The sequence below is a fragment of the Vidua chalybeata genome, chromosome 4, assembly GCF_026979565.1.
Source record: "Vidua chalybeata isolate OUT-0048 chromosome 4, bVidCha1 merged haplotype, whole genome shotgun sequence".
In the NCBI taxonomy this organism is placed as follows: Eukaryota; Metazoa; Chordata; class Aves; order Passeriformes; family Viduidae; genus Vidua; species Vidua chalybeata.
In genome coordinates, this window is record NC_071533.1 from 15,136,685 (window position 1) to 15,157,672 (window position 20,988).

Consider the following 20,988-nt stretch of genomic DNA (forward strand, 5'->3'; position numbering starts at 1 on the left):
ATGCATTTCTAGTTGTGCAGAGTAGTGCTCTGTGATGTGGTCTGTTTTGATCACGCCATTCCTTTTTCTCCGAGACCAGCATTGTGGGTTGGCATCTTTAAGGCATCACGTTGAGGCAGAATTGCACGCATTGTATTTTCTTTTGGTCTCAGGGAGAACGTGGCACCCAGAGCATTTATTGAGCCCAGTGATTTTGTTCAGTAAAATTCTGAAGGTATTAGAGTTTCTATTTAAATTAAATATAGCAGAATGCCATTACTCTGTCTGTAACATGCATAGTTGTGAAGAAATCAAAGGTTTATACTTGCTCATTCAACAGATTCCTGGGAAGTGGAAGATTCCAGCGGGTGGGAAGCATCCTTGATCTTGCTGTTATCTTTGTAAAGAGCTACAGGCTGAAATGTTTTACTTATGAGTGGTGTGAAAGGAAAAAAAACCCTCAAACAAACCTGTGATAACCATTTAGTTAAGAGTGATGATAAAAAGCCAAGAAAATGTCCAAATGGCTCTGTGCTTTCTCTTTCTTTCTGTTAAGAAAACACCTCTGTGTTATCCCCCAGCTCTCTAGATGTTGTGCTGGTGAAGGACATGGCTTGTTGCTGGTGATGAATTGAGAGTTTTGTTCTTACACCTTGATTAAATACTTCTTTGTGTGTGTTAGTAAACTTGGCACAGCAGCTTTGAACTGTGTGTATTTGCTGGAGAAGCAAGTTCTTAAAGGCAAGCAGAAAATAATCTTCAGGTATTAAAAGTTCACAGACATTTTTGCTCTGGAGGCTCAGATAGGCCTTTGTGAAGAGAAGATATAAATTCGTTTATGTATGTTCAGTTCCTTTTCTTCATTATCCTTAACCAAGAAGGGGGAGTTCACTCCTATTGGATTGTGGCAGGTATATACTTCTGATGATGACTTTGGCAAATGTTGAAACAGGGAGGGCTGGAAAGATTTCGTCCTTCAAATACTCTGACATACCATGCAGAAATGTTGGTCAGGGTTGGATGGAACATAATATGACCTGTAATGCTGAATGTAACATATTTCAGGTTGGGTTTCTGTCTATCTGCCAGGATCATGTTTTCTTCATTGTTACATTAAAACCAAAGAGATCAGAAAATAGTCTTTTAATGGAAGCCAATCTTTGTGCTTATTTATATAAGAAAATGAAATGAACTTACATTTCTACTGCTTAACTTGCATCACTTTTGCTGTGACAGTTGTTTTCAGTTAAATAAGCCTGCCTGAAAACTAGTGGAGGCAACAGAAAATCTGCTATTGGCTGCAGCCAGCTTCAGATCGGAGCTATGGTGTTTAGGATTGACGTATAAGAAGTCAAGCATATTAAGCTTGCTGTGTTTTGGTGGCTTTTCTTTTTCCTTCTTTCTTTGATATCTTGCCTATAAAATGTGCTTCTGGCATAGGAAGGCTCTTACACACAAGACATTAAGTCAAATAATGTCCACAGATTCATGATAAAATAAATCTTAATTAGATTAATTCTATGTTTGCTGTCAAGGTGAATGTAATACTATAAATCTAATTCTGAAAATATAGGCTTTATTTTTTTCTGAACAATATAGTCTTGGTATGAAGACTACCATCCCAGTCATTGTTCCTTAAATACTGTTTACATTGAAAACTGTTTGCTTTTAAATGTTTTTGGGTGAATCTTTGTTTAATTTTCAGAAATGCTTTTGTTTTTTTCATTTCTTAAATGATCTGGGCTTTTACAGTAGTCAGAAATCGGTGCACTATCTCAGCTGCGAGTCTATGTCCCAGAATTTCAATTTTAGTAAATTATTCTCAAATGGGATAGATAGTTCTCTGGAGTAGTTATTAATATTGTTATAATCAACTCTGTTAAAACTTGTTTTAGTCATCTTTTTCCATGTTAAATGTATGACTTTGTATTAATTTTAGTGACTTTTGGACCAGGCCCATTAATGATCTTTTGGTTTTGGTGATGAGGAGGACCTACTCCTGAAAGTAGCTAAGAGTGTTAACTTCCCATCTTCAGTTATGGGATATATTTAAGATGCTGGAAAGCACGTGCTGCTAGGCTGAGGTGTTTGAATTCCAGTCTGAACTTACTGTAGAAGATGACACACAGTTTGCTTAGGGAGGTTTGGGTATCATTCCAGAGAAAGGGAAGTGCAGCCCTGCTCCTAAAAGCTCCACAGAATGTTTGCAGGAGTCTAGGAATACCCTTCTGTACCCTTCTGTCCCTGGCAGGGTCAGGTAATGTCATGCATGAGAAGGAGCTTCATTACCATGGAAAACTTGCTGTGTGTTTTGGCTGAAGGACAATGTCACATGCTGTCTCTGTCCCAGATTTCTTACTGAGCAAGCAAATCAGCAGTTGCTGCCTTAGGTTTCTTTTGCTGGAGTTATTTAAAATATCTCCAACAATGTTAAAATGTGAGAGTTTCTACTCTGCAATGAGCTCTGTGATGGTCTGAACTCAGGATGCAGAAGTACTGCATCTAGCTGTTTTATGCTACAGCAATAAAGATCATATTTTCAGCTAATCAAAAAAGAAGCAATGCAGAAACCAGTACTTTTCTCTACCTGATTGTTTGATGAACGTAGGTTTTTTGATTTAGAAATGTTTAGGAAATTGTTTCCAGAAAGCAGCTTAGGTGTTAGGCCTGTGTAGGGTTTCATATGGGGAGCTTATATGTTGACAAGGGACACCTCTTTTCCTGAACTCTTCTGTTCCTGAATTCTTCTGGTGCTTGTTAATGGTGTCAAATTGTCCTGATTTGCTTTGAGGTGGAACCTCACCCTGTGTGACAGTGAATGTCACGTGTTTCATCTTACATTGAAGGCACTTGACTGAATTTGTTCAGTGACACCTGTTGTGTTGATTCTCAGGAAGATAGTTCCACAGTTTGAGGTACATAATGTGGATATGTGTATGCATTTTACGTGTTGGTTTTAAGTGCTAGGTTTGGAATCCACTACCATCAGTTCATTTAGGAACCTTCCTATTCATGCAACCAGGGAAGGACTGGTTCATGTCACCAGTCTAGTCTATGCGCAGTGTGGTGTTTTTCCACTTTTCCTTGACTTTTCATGCTCACATCTGTATATTCAATGCAGCATTATTTCTTTATGAGGTGAAAAAAGCAGTGGAAAATACAGAATGTTTTGAAGGGATTTATCATGTTCCTTTATCGATAGTTTCCTTATGTGTTAAAGCTCTGCTTCATGTTTGGCATCTCTCTGTGGATTGGCAGAGACTCTGAAAGCATAACTGAGATGACTGTGTATCACTGAAGCAAATATAAATTATAGAATTTAAGGATCAAGCAAATAGAGAAAAATCAATGAAAGTTTAGATAGTGTAATGTATAGTTTTTATAATAGTACCTGGATTGCTTCTCATTCTAACTCAAGATCTGATGGAAGCCTTTATAGGATCTACATGGTGGGTTCCTGTAACTTGTGCTTTGGTAGCTAAAGCACAAAGCCTCTGTAGAACTGGGTGATTATTACAGTATCACAGAATAGTTTGGGTTGGAAAGCACCTTAAAGACCGTCCAGTTCCAGCCCCCCTGCCAGGGACAGGGATGCCACTCATTAGATCAGGTTGCTCAGGGCCCCATCCCATATGGCCTTGAACACTCTCAGGGCTGGGACATCCAGGGCCTCTCTGGGAAACCATTAGTGCTTAGTGTCAGATAATATTGTTTCCAGATGCATTTCAATGTGTAGGTTTGACACTTTTCACTGTGGTTAATCCATGTATTGGAAAGTAAGAGCTTTTAAAATTTGAATGTTGGCACCTTTTCATGATGTGTTCTTTTTCCTTCAGAAGAGCATGCTGTGCTGAGCTTGCTGTGCTTGCTGTGCTGTTTAAGTTTTGAAGATCCTTATTTGTTTGCAGAACTGCAGTAATTCTTTTTTTTGCTTAATCTGAGAATGACGTGCTGTCACCAGCTATTATTATAATGGAATACAGTTTTTGTCTTTTTAATGATACCCTAAATGTTTAGGTTATTGAAGCAGTCATCCTGAAGAAATATGATATTGCATTCTATTAGAAACAAATATATCAAGAATGTGAGCAATTTATAGCAAGAATGTGAGCAACCTGCCCTGGATACTTCTTGTTGACAGATGGAAAATAAAATCCATTCATTATATAAATAAATCACATGGAATAATAGTGTGGCTGTATGACCTTTTTGCATGGCTTTGTTGTCTGGATCAGTGGAGATTCAAGTGATCTATTATTTAAAATGAAACAAACAGGTTTTTTTTGGCAATGACAGATGTATTTTTACACCAGTATGTCTTTGTGTTTTGAGAGGGAAGAGTGACTTAGTTAATATTAAGTTTTTATTTCTATTATCTTCTTTTTTCCAATGTGAGCTGTAATTCTGTCAAAATTGTAGAAATCATACTAATTATATGGACCGGTAATGGTAGCCAAAAGGTCTAGATATGGAGATGGATGTATCTTGTGTGCACAATGCTTTTTTTTAAGGTGTTTTTTTCACTGAGTGGACAAAACCTGCACATACTTGGTTTTTTAATTTAAATTTTGCTTGGGGAATTTTTGAATGTTTCAGGTTCGTGGGAGCAAGGGTGAGGTCCTTTATATCCTGGATGCCAGCAACCCACGCCATTCGAACTGGCTGCGCTTTGTCCATGAGGCTCCATCCCAGGAACAGAAGAACCTGGCAGCCATCCAGGTAGATTTGGTGGATTCCTACCATTTGCTTCCTGTTACTGATTTACTAATTTGATTGCCTCTTTGGCCTTCCTGTCTTGTAATAAAATAGCAAGATCTGAGGAAAGAAGTGAACTGTTTTTATTTTTCTGCCTTTCTTTTTAGAAGAGAACTCTTCTGCTTAAGGTAATACCACAAATAATAAGAGCGGTAGGATGAAAGACTAGGAAAGTCCTTGGAATCTGATGCTATTTGAAAGGTTTAAGGACTAATTATTTAGAGACCTGTGTGTGTTTCATGCCAAACTTGGGTATGGGCTTACTTGTATGTAAAGCATGCATTTACATTATTGTTCAATAAAATTAGTAATATCATATAATACAGATAACATATAATTAATTATGAAAGTGTGACAAGCTTGAAAAGAGGCATGGTGCTGAAAATATTTAAGTAGAAAACAGAAAACTGAACAATCAAATTATCTGATAGGATGATTATATAGTGCCTGAGGATAAATTAATAAAAAAGATAATTTTCTTGGCTTTGCTGTTGATCTGAATTTATCCAGCTTATTTTTTCATTTTTTGTAGTTGTCATCTGCAGCACTATGCGGTAATGAGTTCCACTGCTTTAATTATGTTGAAATATGCTTCTGTTTTTCTTCTAGACACTCCTTAATTTCACTTGATTTCATAGTTCTGGTATAATAGTGAATAGTTACTTTATTTTTCTATGCCATCTTTGATTTTATGGAATTCTGTTATATCCTTTCACTCTTATTTGACAGCTCTTCTCTCAAGCTGAAGAGTCTTATTCTGTTTAATTGCTCATTTTTGGAAGTGTTCCGTGAATTTAGAGGATACAACAGAGACAGGGATACTTTTGCTGTTCCAGCTGTTGCTCTTTTGGAGGTTATTAAAGAAATTAGCTCTCTGCTTTTTTTTTTAAACAGCTCAGTTTCACAGTAAATTAATTTCCACTCCCACATACAAAAGTATTACATGACTCTGTGAATTTTTTTTCTCAAAATGTATAATTTACAAAATGTTGTTTCAGGCTAACTTAAGGTATTTGCTGATGTAATCCAAAACATTGGAAAACAATCAGGAAAAGGAGAATTATTTATCAGCATTTCTTAAAATGACTGTTCTGCATTTTCATCATGACATGACTTTCTTCCCCAAGGATTAGTCTGTGTGTCCCTGACAAAAGAATTATAGTTTGAGGCTAGAAAAAAAATTTGGGTTTTCTGTGTCAGGAAAACAAAAGTTTGTTTCTGATGAAATTTGTTGTCCTCCTTATGGTAGCAGATGTGAACGGCTCTCATACAGGAGGTGCGATTCGCACCTCATCAGTGCACAGTCATTGTTAGCAAAGGCAAAGTAAAGCTCACAAGAGAGAGCAGTGGGAACAATTAATGTTCATTATCTTTCCAGTAAATGACCTGAACTTCTGAATAGATTTTTAATGGAATATCCAGTGCATACCAGTGGGTTTCTTTATAAGGAAAATGATAGAAACAAATAAAAATTTGCTAAATTATCTCAAAGGGGTTTTTAGGACCTTAAAGCCTATCCTAACACACAGTATTCAGATGGAAAAATATTCTAGCCTTCATAAGGAGCTATTACTGAAAACTGGAGTATGGAGAAATGCCAGAATTGCTGTAGTACTTTAGCCTTGTGTTCTGTTTAGTCTCACATTTGTGTCTCAGAGGTTTTCTGCCTTGCCATGAAATGTAGCACCATAGGAATAGATGAGGAGAGAGAGCTGAGGCTTCTGGATCTTGTGTGTGTGGTTCAGGTGCTGTATTTTAGATGTGGTGTAATCTGAATTCTGGGCTGTGTGTGGGGGTGTGTGAAATCATCTCCATGCATTTCCTGGATTGCAGTTTCTGCCCTCAGACATTGCCTGTGTTGGTTTTACCTCTGCCAAACTTGACATCCTGGAGCTGCAGGGAAAGACTGGAAGAGGCATTGTGCTTGTTTAGAGAGGCAGACAGGGAGAACTGGCAGAAAAGGTAGGCTGAAGAGCTGGTTTTCTGCCAGGGAATCAGATACAGAGGGTAGTCAGGTAACACTGTGGGCACAAAGTGGGTAAGGATTTGGAAGGCTGGGTTGGAGCCAGCTGTTCAGGCTCTGAAGGGTGGAAAAGCCCTGCACTACCTCAGATAACACAGGATTGTGCTGCTTCCTCCTCCTGTGCTCTAAACTTTCAAGAGTGATGACATTAGTGTTTTATGCTTTTGCATCAAAGTTCGATGGGCTGTCAGTGGTCCTGTGTTCCCTCTTACAAAGCAGATATGAAGGTGTGCAACAGTATGGAAAAGCCAAGAGTCTGCATGGAAGAGGTACCTGTAGTGGACCAAAAAGGAGATAGCAAGGGCTGTTGGAACTGGAAAACTGTATTTGCTGAGCAGGTCTGTGTGGCTTGTAGTGTAAAGGGTGACAGTGAAGGCAGAGGTGAGAAAAAGATAATTGAATAATAAACCAGGAATAACATGAAGGGAGGTTGTAGTGCCACCATGATGAGCAAGCACTTGGAATCTTCTCCCAAGGACCGTTGTGGTCTGCTGCAGATGAGTGTTAGGAAAACAGCCAGCATGGTCTAAGCACATGGGCAGGTGGAATGGCTGCAGATGTGTTCTTAGAAACAGAGGGGTTAGTAAAATAATTTAAAAGACTGTTTACTGTGTCTGCATGCATGTAGATTAATGTGATTCATACAGGTGCTGCTGGTGGGGGGAGAGATGTAAATTGTTTTGTGGTTTCTGGAGAGCTTCCATTGCTTTCACTCAAAATGCTGCCTTGAGGAGCTACTACAGCTAGTGGGTATATCTTGATTAATTAGTGCTCTGAATACCTGGCTATTAGCATTTGTTTAAATGGAAAAGCCAAACAAATTAACCTTGGAGGAGAAATGAGTTTACATTGGGCTGGCACCAAAGCTAATTTCTTTCTAATGCAAATGTAACCCAGAGCACTCAAACATTGACAGCTCCTAGTACTTGGGACTTTATTTTTGCCTGAGATACATGACTTTTTATTCTTTTCTTTTTATTTCTAAATTTTCAAAATCTTTTAAAGTATTTCCATTATTATTTTTGGTAATCCAGTAACAGAGATGTGCTTCCCTTCATGAAGTTGTCTTGCTTTTTGAATAAGGTTGTCTTAAACAGTGATGTATTAGAGATTTCCTCCAATGGTTTTATCCTGTCTGTGTGGAGACTGAGTGTAGAAAGACCTACTTTTCCTCACGTCAAGAGGATTTGTTTTGACTTCAGACTGTACTAAATTAAAGGTTTGTGCAACTTGACAGAGACATATGAAACCTAGCAAATTGTAGTTGTGTACAGAGGTTAGGTTGTTGTGCTGATAGATATCTGGACTGCAGAATAGATCTTGAGAAAAAGAAAACATAATTTTTTGTTTTCCAATGCTGTTGTTGAGATAAGGACAGAGAAGTGGCGCATCCTTGAAAGTAGCAACTCTATCAAGTCTGCTGAATTAAGTAGGTTTCACTCCTGTGTGACAGTATCTTGTGTAAAATATAACAGACCTTCTGCAGCTCAGGGAATGCTACATCCCTGTTGACACTTTAATCTTAGTGTATTACAAAAATTAAAAATCATTATCTTGTCCTTGCTCAAGGAAGCATGTTACAAAATATATGGCTAGATGCAGGGCAAAGAAGCTTCAGTTAACTTTTCTGGGTGTTAATCAGATAAACTTTAAGATTTATGATAGAACTGGGAGTCTTCATTGCATAGAAATGAGACTTCTTCAGTGCTTTGGGCAGTACCTAAAGCAGTTGGCTCACATCTAGAAAGAAAAAAGGTATCTCTGTCTTACAGAATATCAGTTTAGGGGACAGATGTACAGATTGCTCTCCACACCCCATAGTGCTAGCCTTGGTAAGTTTATTCAGTATTGTCAAGGCCCGAAGTTTTTAGCTGATGTAGCTATTTGGAAGCTTGTCTAGGCATTATCAAGAAACTTTTGGAACTAATAGTGATGCAGTTTGTGCTGTTGTGCAGAATGGGGGCTGGATCCTTTGGCCTTTTGTGGATCTACACTGATTTAAACTAGCACAGGGTTTAAAGTGCATTTTCCAGATGTGCCTCTAATTTGATAGTGAAGATAACTGACCAGGGGTGAAAGCCTGTTGGAGAAGGCTGGGAATCTTAAGGAGAGAGAGAGAGAAAATAACACTATGTAAACATTCTGCTGAAAGTTGTGTTAGAATTCCTGCAGTCAGCTGGAGAGAGAGATAAAGCTGTGTTGGTTATCTAAATTTTGCTGGTTTTCTAATCTTCAAATACTTCCTTTTCAAACCCTGAAGTTCTTGTCAAGTAGAGTGTGGCAGGAGAGGACTTCAATGCCATCTCCACCTTGGTCTAAGCTACAGGGCATAGTGGAAAAGCCTCACAGGTGAGGCAGGGGAATATTCCCAAAACAGCAGAATACAAATGCACCCTATCCATGCAGCCACACTGGAAAAGAAGTATTTAGCAAGGCTGTTGTAGCATTGTGCTTCCTGAGGAATGGAGCCAACCCTTCCATGGTTGAGGGATAATATTAGTTTAGGGTCTCATACTTGTCTAGATTTTTGTTTTTCTGACGTAATTATTTGTTGCTTCTACTTCCTGTTTGCGACAGGAGGGGGAAAATATTTTCTATCTGGCGGTGGAAGATATTGAAACAGACACAGAACTTCTGATTGGGTATTTGGACAGTGACATGGAAGAAGAGGAGGAGGAGGAGGAAGAAGTAACTGTTATACAGGAAGATGAAGACAGTGGCAGCAGTAAAGAAGTGCAGACAGCTGGTGAAAAAATTGCAGGTGAGCAATATGTAAAATACAGGGTAACTTGAGAGCTTCAAAAGTGGTGATGAAGGAAAAAAACACTGACAGTGTAGGACTGGGGAACTGGAAGGTTCTGGGGATTGAATCTGAGTTCTTGCATTATTTTTATCTCTTTTTTTGGGTGTTAGTTGAGCTTCTTTTCTTTATAAGGAGCAGCAAGTCTTTTGAATTACTGAGTGAATGAGTGAGCCTGGATTTCTTAAGTAGTAACCATTAATTTTTGAACTAAAGACAGTTTGTTTCACCTGAAACACAAGCTTAGGAACACTGAGCTTTTGCTCTAAGAGGGGTAATGTCCTTCTTACTTAGGTGTGAGAGAAATAAACCTTCCCATAAACCTATTCAGCCAATCCTAAGGTAAGATGTGTAGGAAAAGGAAGGTGAGCTGAGCTGTGTGGGGAATTCTCAGCATCTCTGTCAAAGATGAAGATGAATTTACGAACGACAAATTGCATTGAAGTTCTAGTTGAGTTGAATGACTAATTTGGGCCAACAGTCTAAGTCACACCCATCTTAATACTTTCCATCCATTTTCAGTAATGCTGATGGTAATCCACTTAAGATAGGCTGTCTATAATCTCTTCAGACGCATTGTTTTTTGTGAGTTTCGTGCCACCCTTTTGCATAATCTGTTTCTGGCAGAGAGTCTCTCTTAATGTAACCAAAAGCTACTCCTTGACATTGGTTTTGCTTCCAATCATGCAGATCCCCTCACCTGTAAACAGGACCATGCATGCCCAAACTGTGAATCCAGTTTTGCCAGCCAGGAGATCCTAGCTGAGCATCTACAGACTTTGCACCAAAAACCCAGTGAGGAAAAGGAATTTAAGTGCCGAAATTGTGGAAAGAAATTCCCTGTTAAACAAGCTCTACAAAGACAGTGAGTATAAACAGGCATGTTTTTTAGGGTTCATTTAAATAAATTTCATTCAATCCTTTGTTTCTCTTGACCTAATCACAAGCTAAACTTTAATTTTTATGCATCTGTATTTATACCCTTACCCTCTGCTTTAATCTTTTAATGTCTTAATTTCTCATATTTGTTGTAGAATTCAATGGGAATTGGAAAAATATTGACAATTTTTTATGTGCTAAAGTCATACACTGGAGACCAGACCAGAGCAAGCAGTTTCGTGCAGCATTACTGGGCTCCATCAGTGGAATATTTAGTAGTTTAGGAGGTGTGATTTTCAAGCTGTGGATGCTGGTACAGAACTAAAGTAAGATTTGAAGAAAAAAAAAAGGACAACCAGTGCTTTATGTTCATTTAATTAAATATTTGGGTGGTGGAAAAACAGAATAGAAATATGAAAGATATGGGATTTAAGAACACGTCTGTATTGTCCTTGAGAGTATAAATATGCAGTTTTATCACTAAAGTTATCTATCTTAGAATTATTCTTCTGCACAGAAACATAACTGGTTTTATTTTGTTGTTTCTATATATATTTTCTTACAATTAGATATATTACTTTTATTACACATTTAATTACAGATTGTTAACCTACTTTTTGCAAAGCTGTATATAGTTTATAGCTACTGCAAGCCTGTGTGGGCTGCAGAATATTGCCCTTACTTCATTTTTTTCCTTTTTTTGTCTCTTAGTGTCCTTCAGTGCACAGAGAATATCAGCCCAGGAGACTCCTCAAGAAATTTCCAGTGCTCTGTTTGCAATAGTGCCTTCAGCTCAGAATCGAGGTTTTGTGTCCGAGTTACAGGACTGCTGTCATGTTCTTGCTGGCCTCCCTTTGCATGTTAGCTTTTCAAAAGCTTGGTAGTGTTTGGGAATCCTAACAGGGCAAGGACTCAAATGCTTTCATTCTTCTCTGCTGTAAGTAATGCATGAGGTGGCCTTGGAACTCTGCAGTGCAGCATGTGTTCGGCTCTGAGTACTTGCTACAGCTCTGGTTTCTGGAGACACTGCCTGATGTGGGGTTTTTTTTCCCCTCTCTTTGTTATCCCATGTAGTTATGAGCAGCACAAGGAGGCATGCAGAGGGGATGCCAGGTTCATATGCAAGGCAGATAGCTGTGGGAAGAGGTTCAAGAGCAAGGATGCCCTGAAAAAGCACAAGGAAAATGTTCACAGTGGTAAGAAAGAGTTTAATGTTCCTTCAGAAAAAAATTCCCTCTGACATGTTCCTAGGCTTAAATTTGCAAATCAGAGTAAACATTGTCTTTGATTTCTTTTTTAATGGATTCATTTGTATCAAATAGAAAATTAAGAAGTAACTTAATTGCAAGAGTTACTATTCCTCCTCCCCCCCAGGAGAAATTACTGTAGGCCACATGAATCATTAGTCTCCTGCAGAAAAGGTAATAGGCATCTTGAGAAGTTTAAACTAGGCAAAGAGCAGATGAAGCAAAATGTTTCAGGAGTGAGGAAAATCAACCACTGGCACAAACTGCTGCAGGAAATTATGAGTTCTTGGTTTTTTTTGTATTTTCAGGACGCAATGGGATGTCTTTTCTTTGCCTAATTAAACAATTAAGCTTGATGAGGGTTGCATAAAATCCTGTAGTATCTGTTGTGCAGGAAGCCAGACCAGGCCATCCTCTGGTCCTCTTAGGCCCTGATGTTTTCATATCTGTGTGCTGTGAATAGTTTTCACTCAAACTTCACTCTCTTCTCATGGAAGGGCAAAACACTGCTCTCAGGTCCACAGCACAGATCTCAATTCTGGCATTCTGCGCTCTTTCTGTGTGTCCCCTCTCTGTGTCAAAGGAATATCATTGTGTGGGGGCAGAAGAATTCCAGTGTGCACATAAAACAGTTGATGGTGACAGCACCGAGATGCTTTTTAAGATTTTCGATCTCTTTCTGCTGCCAAACTCTTGCAGCATAGAGAAATTACCTTTCTGTAATAATTCTTACAAAAATTATCTCCTTTTTTGGTATCAGTAATTTTTTTTTTTTAATCTATGAGCACTGTTATGTTTAGGCTTAGTTTTTGTCAGTTATGTAGTGGTATATGAATTCCACATTGAAGGACTAAGTGTATTCCTGTATTATGTGTCCATTTGTGTATATTAATACTTCTCATAAATTTTGTAAGTTTTTACTTTTATAATTTTCTGCTGTTCAATGTAGCATGGATGTGTTTTACCTCAGCTAGGAACTACCTTGCGTGGGCATCTTAAATTATAAACAAAGAATTAGGTTTATGGTGGCTTTGTGGGGTACTAAAAAGAATCTCTAAAGGTAAGGATCAACTCAGTTAAGTGGTCTGTGACTTTTTAAAGCAGCTGTGAAAAGGGAAGGAAAATGTATGGTAGCTGACCTATAGCTTGTTTTGTAATTTGTATTTTAGACAAGATTTGAATTCATGATCTGGTGCTAATATGATTTCCCTGTTTCGTTCAGTTAAAGACCATTAATGATATTTTATATAGTAGGATGTTTAATGCTTTCCAAATAAACAAAAATGGGAAATGGTTTTGACTTAAGTTTGAGATTTTTTTGTCACTGCTGCACTAACTCCTGTATTGATTTCTGGATGAAATGAACTGTTCAGTTGCCAAGTGAGCTGTTCTCAGTTGTGAACTGTACTCTTCATGTGGGATTGGTGGTATATGATAACATCTATTTGAAAGGTTTTTTTCTTTATTGTTTTGGTTTTCTTAATTTACATTCCACCAGTGACTGGTTGGTTGGACACCCACAGAGAGCTACTGATACGGAGCACTTTGAAGATGAGATACAAGTGTAAAAATCTTATGTCAGTCAAATGACCTGTGAAATGTCACAGGTTCAGTGGAAATATTTAGGTTTTTTCTTAGCACTTCCTCTTTAAGATGTTGGTAGTATTTTATTTCTGTTTCAGGAAATTCTAGGAAGAAGCTGATGTGTTCAGTGTGCAATAAGAAATGTTTCTCAGCAGCAAATCTCCAGGAGCATCGAAAGGTCAGTGAGATGAAGGCTGACTCACAGCAGGCACTGGCTTCTCTGAGATGTGAGGCTGTGCTGCTCACGTCACTTGAAAGCTGCAGTAATGCAAGCCTTTGGGTGATCTCTTTCATGGTTAAAAAGCTAACCTGGTTTAATGTGGATATTTACTTTTGTAGTCACACTTGCTCAAGCCAAATATCTCCCTGAAGTTTCCATGTATCTCTTACCAAATGCTAATTTGTTTGTGTACTCCAGCATTACGTCAGAGTTGCCTGCTGTTCTTCAGCATTCTTAAACACTAAGTGTGTTATGTAATCATAGCATACATACAGACCATAAAATAGGTTCATGAGCCTTCAGTTTTTGTACAAAACACAGTAATTTTCTTACTGCTTTTTGAAATACCACTTAGGGGAGTTATTTCTATTGTAGTTATATAGTAGTAGAAAAATTCTTCCTCAAACCCAAAATTTAATGTCTTTTTTTTATGCACATAATCTTTTATAACCAGAACAGGAGGGGTTAACAGTTGGAAAAGCACCTATTGGAAATAAGGGTGTTCATGTAGAAATACAGATGGACCATGAATATGAGATTCTGAATCCATTATACCCAAAGGAAGTCCCTGCAAGATTAATTTGATAAATCACTAAAACCCAGGAGAATCTGTTTTTGCAAAAAGCTGCATTGTACTGTTTATCAGATTAACTGTAAGTCTTTAATAATACCCTGGTTATAACCTGAATCCATTGAGGATATAAATGATATCAATTAAAATATGTTGTTGCAAAGGAAATGGTGGGGCCCCTCCTTTTTAATTTGTTTTTCTCCTTGCTTGTGTTAGTATGCCCTGTACTTCTTGTCTAATAGGGCTTTATTTTGTTATTGTGGTGTTCGTTGCCACATATTATTACAAGTTTTACGCATTGGCACAGGTCTTGTACACTAGGTCTTTAAAATGCAAAATGTACTAGTTAGTGTGTCCATTTTATTAAATGTTTGTTCTGTTTCAGTAGTTGTAATTTTGGGCAGACATTGTGACACACAAGTTTCTCAAATATGATTTATCATGTCAGTTGAGCACTTACCTTAAGAATCACCATAAAGATTTTGTGCATAAAACTTCCTTTGCTCTTCTTGATTGGCTTTTAAAACATGCAGAAAATGGGTATTCCAGACTTACACACTTATATCAGATAGTGAAGGAGATTGCACATAGTAGTACTCATGCTGTTTCTTTGCTTGAATTAATTTCCTTTTGTAGGAAGTGGGGCAGGATCATCAGCATTGGCAAAAATATTTGTACAGGCAATAAAACCAGTATGAAAATAATAGGTAAAACCAGGAGAAAAAGACAAAATTTTCCCCTCCACCCATTTCCATGTAAAGAAATAAAAGTGGAGAATAAAAAGGTAAAATATAACAGAAAACAAGCCCAAACAACAGAAAAAGTTGGACAAACACAGAGAAGGGAGGTAAAGAGGGTCACTGTAGGGGATTGATAGATGTTTACTTTCTGAAGACATGGTCATTATTCATATCTGTAGCGTTCATGTCACATTTAAACTCCTTTTTAGCTTCATATGTCTTTTGCACTGCTTGTGTGTTAACTGTCTAACTGTATTCTGATACTGAGTTCTGAATTTTGAGTAAAATGCAAAGTTCAATCACTCAGCAGTGATAATAATGAGGAGGAAAGCGAGGGGACTGTTCATCTTTACTGATGCAGATTCCTGCTAAATGATTCCTTTCAATATAAGGATCTCATGTTTTGGATTTGAACTGTTCACAGGAACTCAAATTTCAAAGTGAGCAGGTACATGTGAGTAGCACAGGCTGCCAGGCCTCTCCCATTATAGAACAGTGCAGCATCAGTGAAAGGGAAGAAACATTCGAATAAATCCCAGGGTTGCTGGTTTCTTTTCCCAGTCAGAGTTGATAGTGCTGCACTTCCAGTGTTTGTAGCTGGGCTGGGGGAGTCTCTCTTCCTGGCTGTACAGATGTGGACTGAGCTTCTGACTCTTACTGTAAACACATGTTTCCATGGTAAAGCAGCTCATTCTTCTTTTAAGAGAAGATTAAAGACACCTTGGAGTGTAGGGCAGTCAGGCTTTTTTGGCTTTGGAAATGCAGGTTTTCTGTGTTACCGGTAGGACTGGTTTGAGCTGGTGCCTTTCTGGATATCTCAGCAGATTTCTTACATGGACCTGTACAGTTCCATTCAGCTGTAGTGCTGTCTGCTAAGGTATCAAACCAAGGTAGATCCTATAGGTACAACGTTTGTGGTGATTGGGAATGGGGCTGCAGCCCAGCCTCATCCCTAATGGGCGACAGCTGTGCAGGACAGGTGACCAGTATTGAAGGTAATGGGACATGGAGTGCCCAGGTGCACTGACCAATCACCAAAGGGAGCAGAGGGCACACAGGTACAATGCATGAACGTGAGGGGTATAAAAGGTACTGAAGAACAATAAAGTGCTGGTGCTTGAAGCCTTCTTTGGTGTCAGCTGTATTTCCACCATCAAGATCCTGCTTTGGTCAGAGTTTGAGTGTGTGTATGAAGAGTCCTTGAGACTTTCTGAACTTCTTAAACTTTATAGAGCTAGACTTCCTACAAAATTGGCGTGAGTAGAGTCACTCTTAAAAATCTTCTCTACTTCCCAACCCCTGACCCCCCTTTTTTTACCTGCCAGTTGTAAGCATCTCTTTTGGGTTAATTTCTGACCTTTCTGTTTAACACTGAACAGTGTTTTATACTACTGGACAATTGTTATTTTTTATTTACCAGAAGTTGCTCTTAACTACCTCCTGTTTTCTCCAGCATTTAGTCCTAAATGCTGTAATGTGCTATGATATTGAAAAAAACTGTATTTGTAGTTTGAGACAATGCTACCCCTCCACTTTCTGGCCTCTAAAAGCTTTTAAGAGAAACAATCCTGCAAGAATGTGACAGTACTTGTTTTTTAAAATTCTGACACAAGCTATGAAGTGGTTTCTGTGTTATTTTTACATGTGTCTTGACTAGAAGAAAATGTCCTGACAAGTTAGTCTGCATTTGTTTTTTTAACGCTTTCCTAATAATGTTATTTTAAATGGATCTGGTAGATAGAAACAGAGGTTATACAAATTTGCTGTATAGTTGTAATGATGTTTTTTTGTTGGCAGTTAGGAGTTTTTACTTTTTGGGTGATGATGTTTTTCAGCAAGGGACAAGCAATGGTGAAATCACAGAGTATTCTGGAGTATTAGTATAGCTACTGGCTAATAAGTAGCTACATTCTGTTAGAGAATTTATGTCTGTGTAAGAGATACACATTTAATTATCGTAAAACATTTTGCAGGTCCATGAAATCTTTGAATGTCAAGAATGTGACAAGAAATTCATTTCGGCGAACCAACTGAAGCGCCATATGATAACTCATTCAGGTAATGTACAGAAATGACACAGAGCTCTGTGTGTGTGGATGTGTATTTCATGTATGTGGAGTTTTACCTGGATTAATTTCTTATGGAAGGCTTAACGAAACCTGTGTTGTCCTGAGTTGGGCAAGTCAATCTCAGGTTCCAAGGAAACTGTCTAAGGCAGCCTTTCGAAGCCTTCCAAAATTCCAAGTGACATGGTGTAGTCTTCTTCCTACTGCTGCTTTGTCAAACTGTTCTGTCGTGCTAGCTGGGCTAGATGAGGTCAGTGAGCTGGGGTGGGCCAAAAGGTTGTTCTGTGGCTTAGAGAGGAGGTGAAAAACCAGTGCCTGAGGTTTTCTGCTGAGAAGAGGCTGGGAGCAGGATGTGCTGTCAGTGATCTGTGCTATACACTGCGTTTTCCTGTTTATCTATGTATGTGTTAGTGGGCTCACAGCTTCTGGTCAGAGGAGAGCAGCTCATGGGCCATGCTATCCACAGACCAGCCACAAAGGTTCCCTTGTGCCAGCATCTATTGTGGGCAGGGAGTGTCCCATCTTTCGGTTTGGCAGCGTGGCACCAGCTGGCTCTGCCAGGATTTCTGGTCACTGCAAATCCAGCATTTTCTGTGTCCCTCACCAGTGATTAGAAACATCAAGCAACACTATGGAAACACAGACATTGTTCTGTCAAATGCATTAGCATTTAAACAAATGCAGATTTTTACAGCTGCACAGGCTTAGAGTTGGACTGTTTTCTTGGTATCGGTCCACAGCAAAAGCTCATTTATTGTAATATAATCTGTATCTCAGAGGCTCCTGGCTTTCTTTTGACACTTTTGAATGAGCAGTAGTGCAGTTAAGTTGCAGTCACCAGTTGAAGCATGAAGGCTTTTTGCATAGGAACTTTTGGGTTTGGAAGCTAATATGTATATTGTTAATTAAGTTTTAAAACATTTAAACTGTCATGGCGTCTTTCACATTTGTAATCTGGAGACATGGTTTTCCTCTTTGAAGTCATTCTCTTTTGATTTAAGCTAATTAATCAGAGTTTAGTTTTAGCAATGAGTATTGCAAAGAATGTGCCAATTTCTTGAGATACACCATGGCTCAACTTTTGTGAAGTGACTTAACTAACATAAAGGGCATTAGGTGTCTTTCTAATTGGTTTAACCTTAATTGGGTTGACTTAATTGCAGAAATCTCTCTGAGGAGATGACTGTCTCTGCCTTTCATCTTCTCCCCCTGTATAAACAGGAGATTAAATGTCCCCCACTCATTTTCTGCAGAAAAACGCCCCTACACCTGCGAGGTTTGCAATAAGTCCTTCAAACGACTTGATCAAGTGACTGCACACAAAATAATACACAGTGAAGATAAACCTTATAAATGCAAGCTTTGTGGAAAGGGATTTGCTCACAGAAATGTTTACAAGAATCACAAGAAGGTAAAGCCACTCTGCTGTTGTTGTTTACAGGTCTGCCAGCCTCAGATTTGCAGATTTTTTTTCCTTTTAAGTGGTTCATCGTCAAGGTCTGCCATGCTTATAAACATGGGATTAAAGTATTGGAGAATGTAGTTTTACTGTTCTTTGTTACACCCAAAATTTCAAAAGGCTGAACCAATTATAGTAAACAAAAAGTTAATTAAGGAGAAGTAAAGCATAGTTGCTTGGTTAAAAGCATCAAATAAATCCCATTTTGGCTTTTTTGGGTTTTTTTTTTTTTTTTTGCTTTGTTTTGGTTGTGGTATTTTGGTTTGTTTTTTTTTTTTAGTACTAGGTTACCAAGTTAATGTCACTGATTTAAAGATATCTTCAAATACTTTTTTTTAATAGTGTAATTAAATAAAACTATGTATAGTCCTCTTGCAGTCATTGTTGGACTTAGCAGCAGATGCTTTCAAACTACGCTAAATTTGAACTTGGTGCAGTGTTAACATATTAAAACAAAATCAGAAGAAACATTACCTGAAAAATAGACTCACAAAGGGATGTTCTGCCTCTGTTGAAGCTGTAATCTGCTTGGCCTAATTTCTGTAATGCCTGTCATTAGTTTTAACCTGGGCTTACATTTCTAATGGCAAAGCGCTATCCAGGACTGCTGTTTCAGAATTACAACTCTGTTAAAAAAAAAAAAAAAAAAAGGAAAGAAAACCCAACCATGATATAGCCGTACTGCCAAGTCTTTTGCAGTGTGGCTCATATTATAGTCCATCTGGGAATTTGGCACAGGATCTTTGCACCATCTCTTGCACTTGAAGCCATAAATCATGTAAGAGAAATAATAATGCCTCTCACTGGATGAAACGGTGATGACTGTCTAAAATAAGAAAGCATGCAGCAGCCTGCTGAAGGACAAGATTTTCCCATACATTATATTTTATGGTCTAGACTTTAAGAAAATTTGACAGAACCTTGCAGATTGGATATATTCTAAGAAAAATGTATAAAATATTGTCTAGAAAGATAGCTCCATTTTTTAAATGAATACTTTTTACATGTTTCCTGATGTTAGCTAGCCATTGATGACTGGTAGGGAGTTTGGGTTGAAAATGGACTTCAGGATTAAGTATGAAGGAGTAAACACTTTGACCCAATTCTGTGTTTAAAGCAGCAGTACCACCAGCATTAACAAGGATTAGAGGTTCCACTTAATGGGAAAAAATGTTAAAGCTTAGCTTTAGTGGGTACCAAATTTTGATGGAATTCCTTAAAGCATGTTGGAATGCTGGTTGCCTGGACCTGTTTGCACATAATACTGCCTGTAAATCAGCTATGCTCTGTATTGAGAGAAACTTGTTCCTGTGTTTGCATAAAGATTACCCAAACAGCTGTGACTGTTCACCCATCCACATATAGGTCTCTAAATTCACTTGCTGAGTGAGGAGGTGAACAGGAGAGACAGGAGACTCACATGGATGGCCTGAGTTGCTTTTTTAGACGCACCTCTCTCCACTGAGGAAAAAACAGTAGGAGAGGGAGCAGACAGCACAGGGGAGTCTGGATATATGTGCACAAAAGCCAGTTGTACCATACAACTCAAGGATGTGGTAGTTTGGGAGGCCAAAATAGTTTTGAGTGCCGCAGCTTTGGGAAGGCTATGCCTAGGGAAAGAGGACATTGATTATCTTGCTTGTTCACAGGAATGCTGATCCTACAGGGCCAGTGTAAATGTAAAACTTAATTGTGTATTATACTTCTATGTATTTCTTCAGCTTATGATGATTTTTAGATGTGTGTTTCCTGTAAGATATCTTCCTAGGTTTATTTTCTTTTGGAGGAAGAGAGTTGAATTCTAAATAATTTCAGGGTACTTTTCTGAGTTCCAGGATTAGGTTACTGGACTAGTATCAGGGAGTATAGATACCTGCAGTAGGAATGATGGGCATAGGAGTTAAAACGACTTAAATCAACAGCATTTAACAGAAAATATACCTTTAAGTTTAATAGCAACATGCTTAAAAAACCTTTGGATTTTACAGCAGGCTTACATCCTTTTTTATGTAAGAGAGTACAGATACGTTTTCTGCCTTTGAATTCTTGATTTGTGTTTTGGATGGAAACTTTTTGCTTTTGTTTCTGTAATTTCTCTGTGGGTTTTTTTTAAACCTGATTTCATGTTGGAAGTCTCAGAATAAAAATGGCTCCCACAACACGTGTTTTTAAATGTCTTTCGGATGTGGGTGTCTGTTGGGTCATTTCAAAAGTGCAGGAGATTAGTTCCTCACATTTCACAGGATGTCATTGGGAGATACACTGGAGTTGCCAAGAGCTTGGAGCTTGTCTGCTCTATTCAGTGGAGCACTGGGATGTGAACCTTAACTTAGCACTTGTTATGCTCTTAGAGCTGCACATCTGAGGCAGGAACTGTGGTACTCTGTGATCTGCTGCTCCTGCAAATAGGTGCATGTGCAAGCTGGCTTTGCCGCTTGCTTGGAGATGACAATTTGGGAAGTGTTCTGGGATATGGAACCTCTGTGAGAGCTCAGGCTGTGACTTGAATGATCTTAAATGGTGTGACTTAAATACACTTCCATTTCTGCCACAAGGCAAGAGAGCAGTATCTGAAATGAGGCAAAAAGGGATTGTGCTACAGACAGAAGTAGTCACCTTTCATTCAGGTTAGACTGGAAGAGGGTGCATGTTCTGAGCCATGTAA

General features: G+C 38.4%; 1 protein-coding gene across 3 annotated transcripts in view; it reads left to right on the forward strand.

Annotated features, from left to right (window-relative positions):
• The window catches only part of PRDM5 (PR/SET domain 5), a 60,081-nt gene that overhangs the window by 8,054 nt on the left and 31,039 nt on the right, over positions 1 to 20,988 (forward strand). For 2 of the 3 annotated variants that reach the window (XR_008430703.1, XM_053941457.1), the window contains exons 3-10: positions 4,576 to 4,698; positions 9,335 to 9,518; positions 10,248 to 10,422; positions 11,148 to 11,240; positions 11,511 to 11,632; positions 13,366 to 13,445; positions 16,772 to 16,856; positions 18,118 to 18,275. Coding sequence is in view for 2 of the 3 variants with exons in the window: in XM_053941457.1 (XP_053797432.1) it covers positions 4,576 to 4,698; positions 9,335 to 9,518; positions 10,248 to 10,422; positions 11,148 to 11,240; positions 11,511 to 11,632; positions 13,366 to 13,445; positions 16,772 to 16,856; positions 18,118 to 18,275 (1,020 nt within the window). In the remaining variant the exon portion in view is untranslated. The remainder of the gene's footprint in view (positions 1 to 4,575; positions 4,699 to 9,334; positions 9,519 to 10,247; positions 10,423 to 11,147; positions 11,241 to 11,510; positions 11,633 to 13,365; positions 13,446 to 16,771; positions 16,857 to 18,117; positions 18,276 to 20,988) is intronic. The other variant, XM_053941458.1, reaches the window with a different exon arrangement.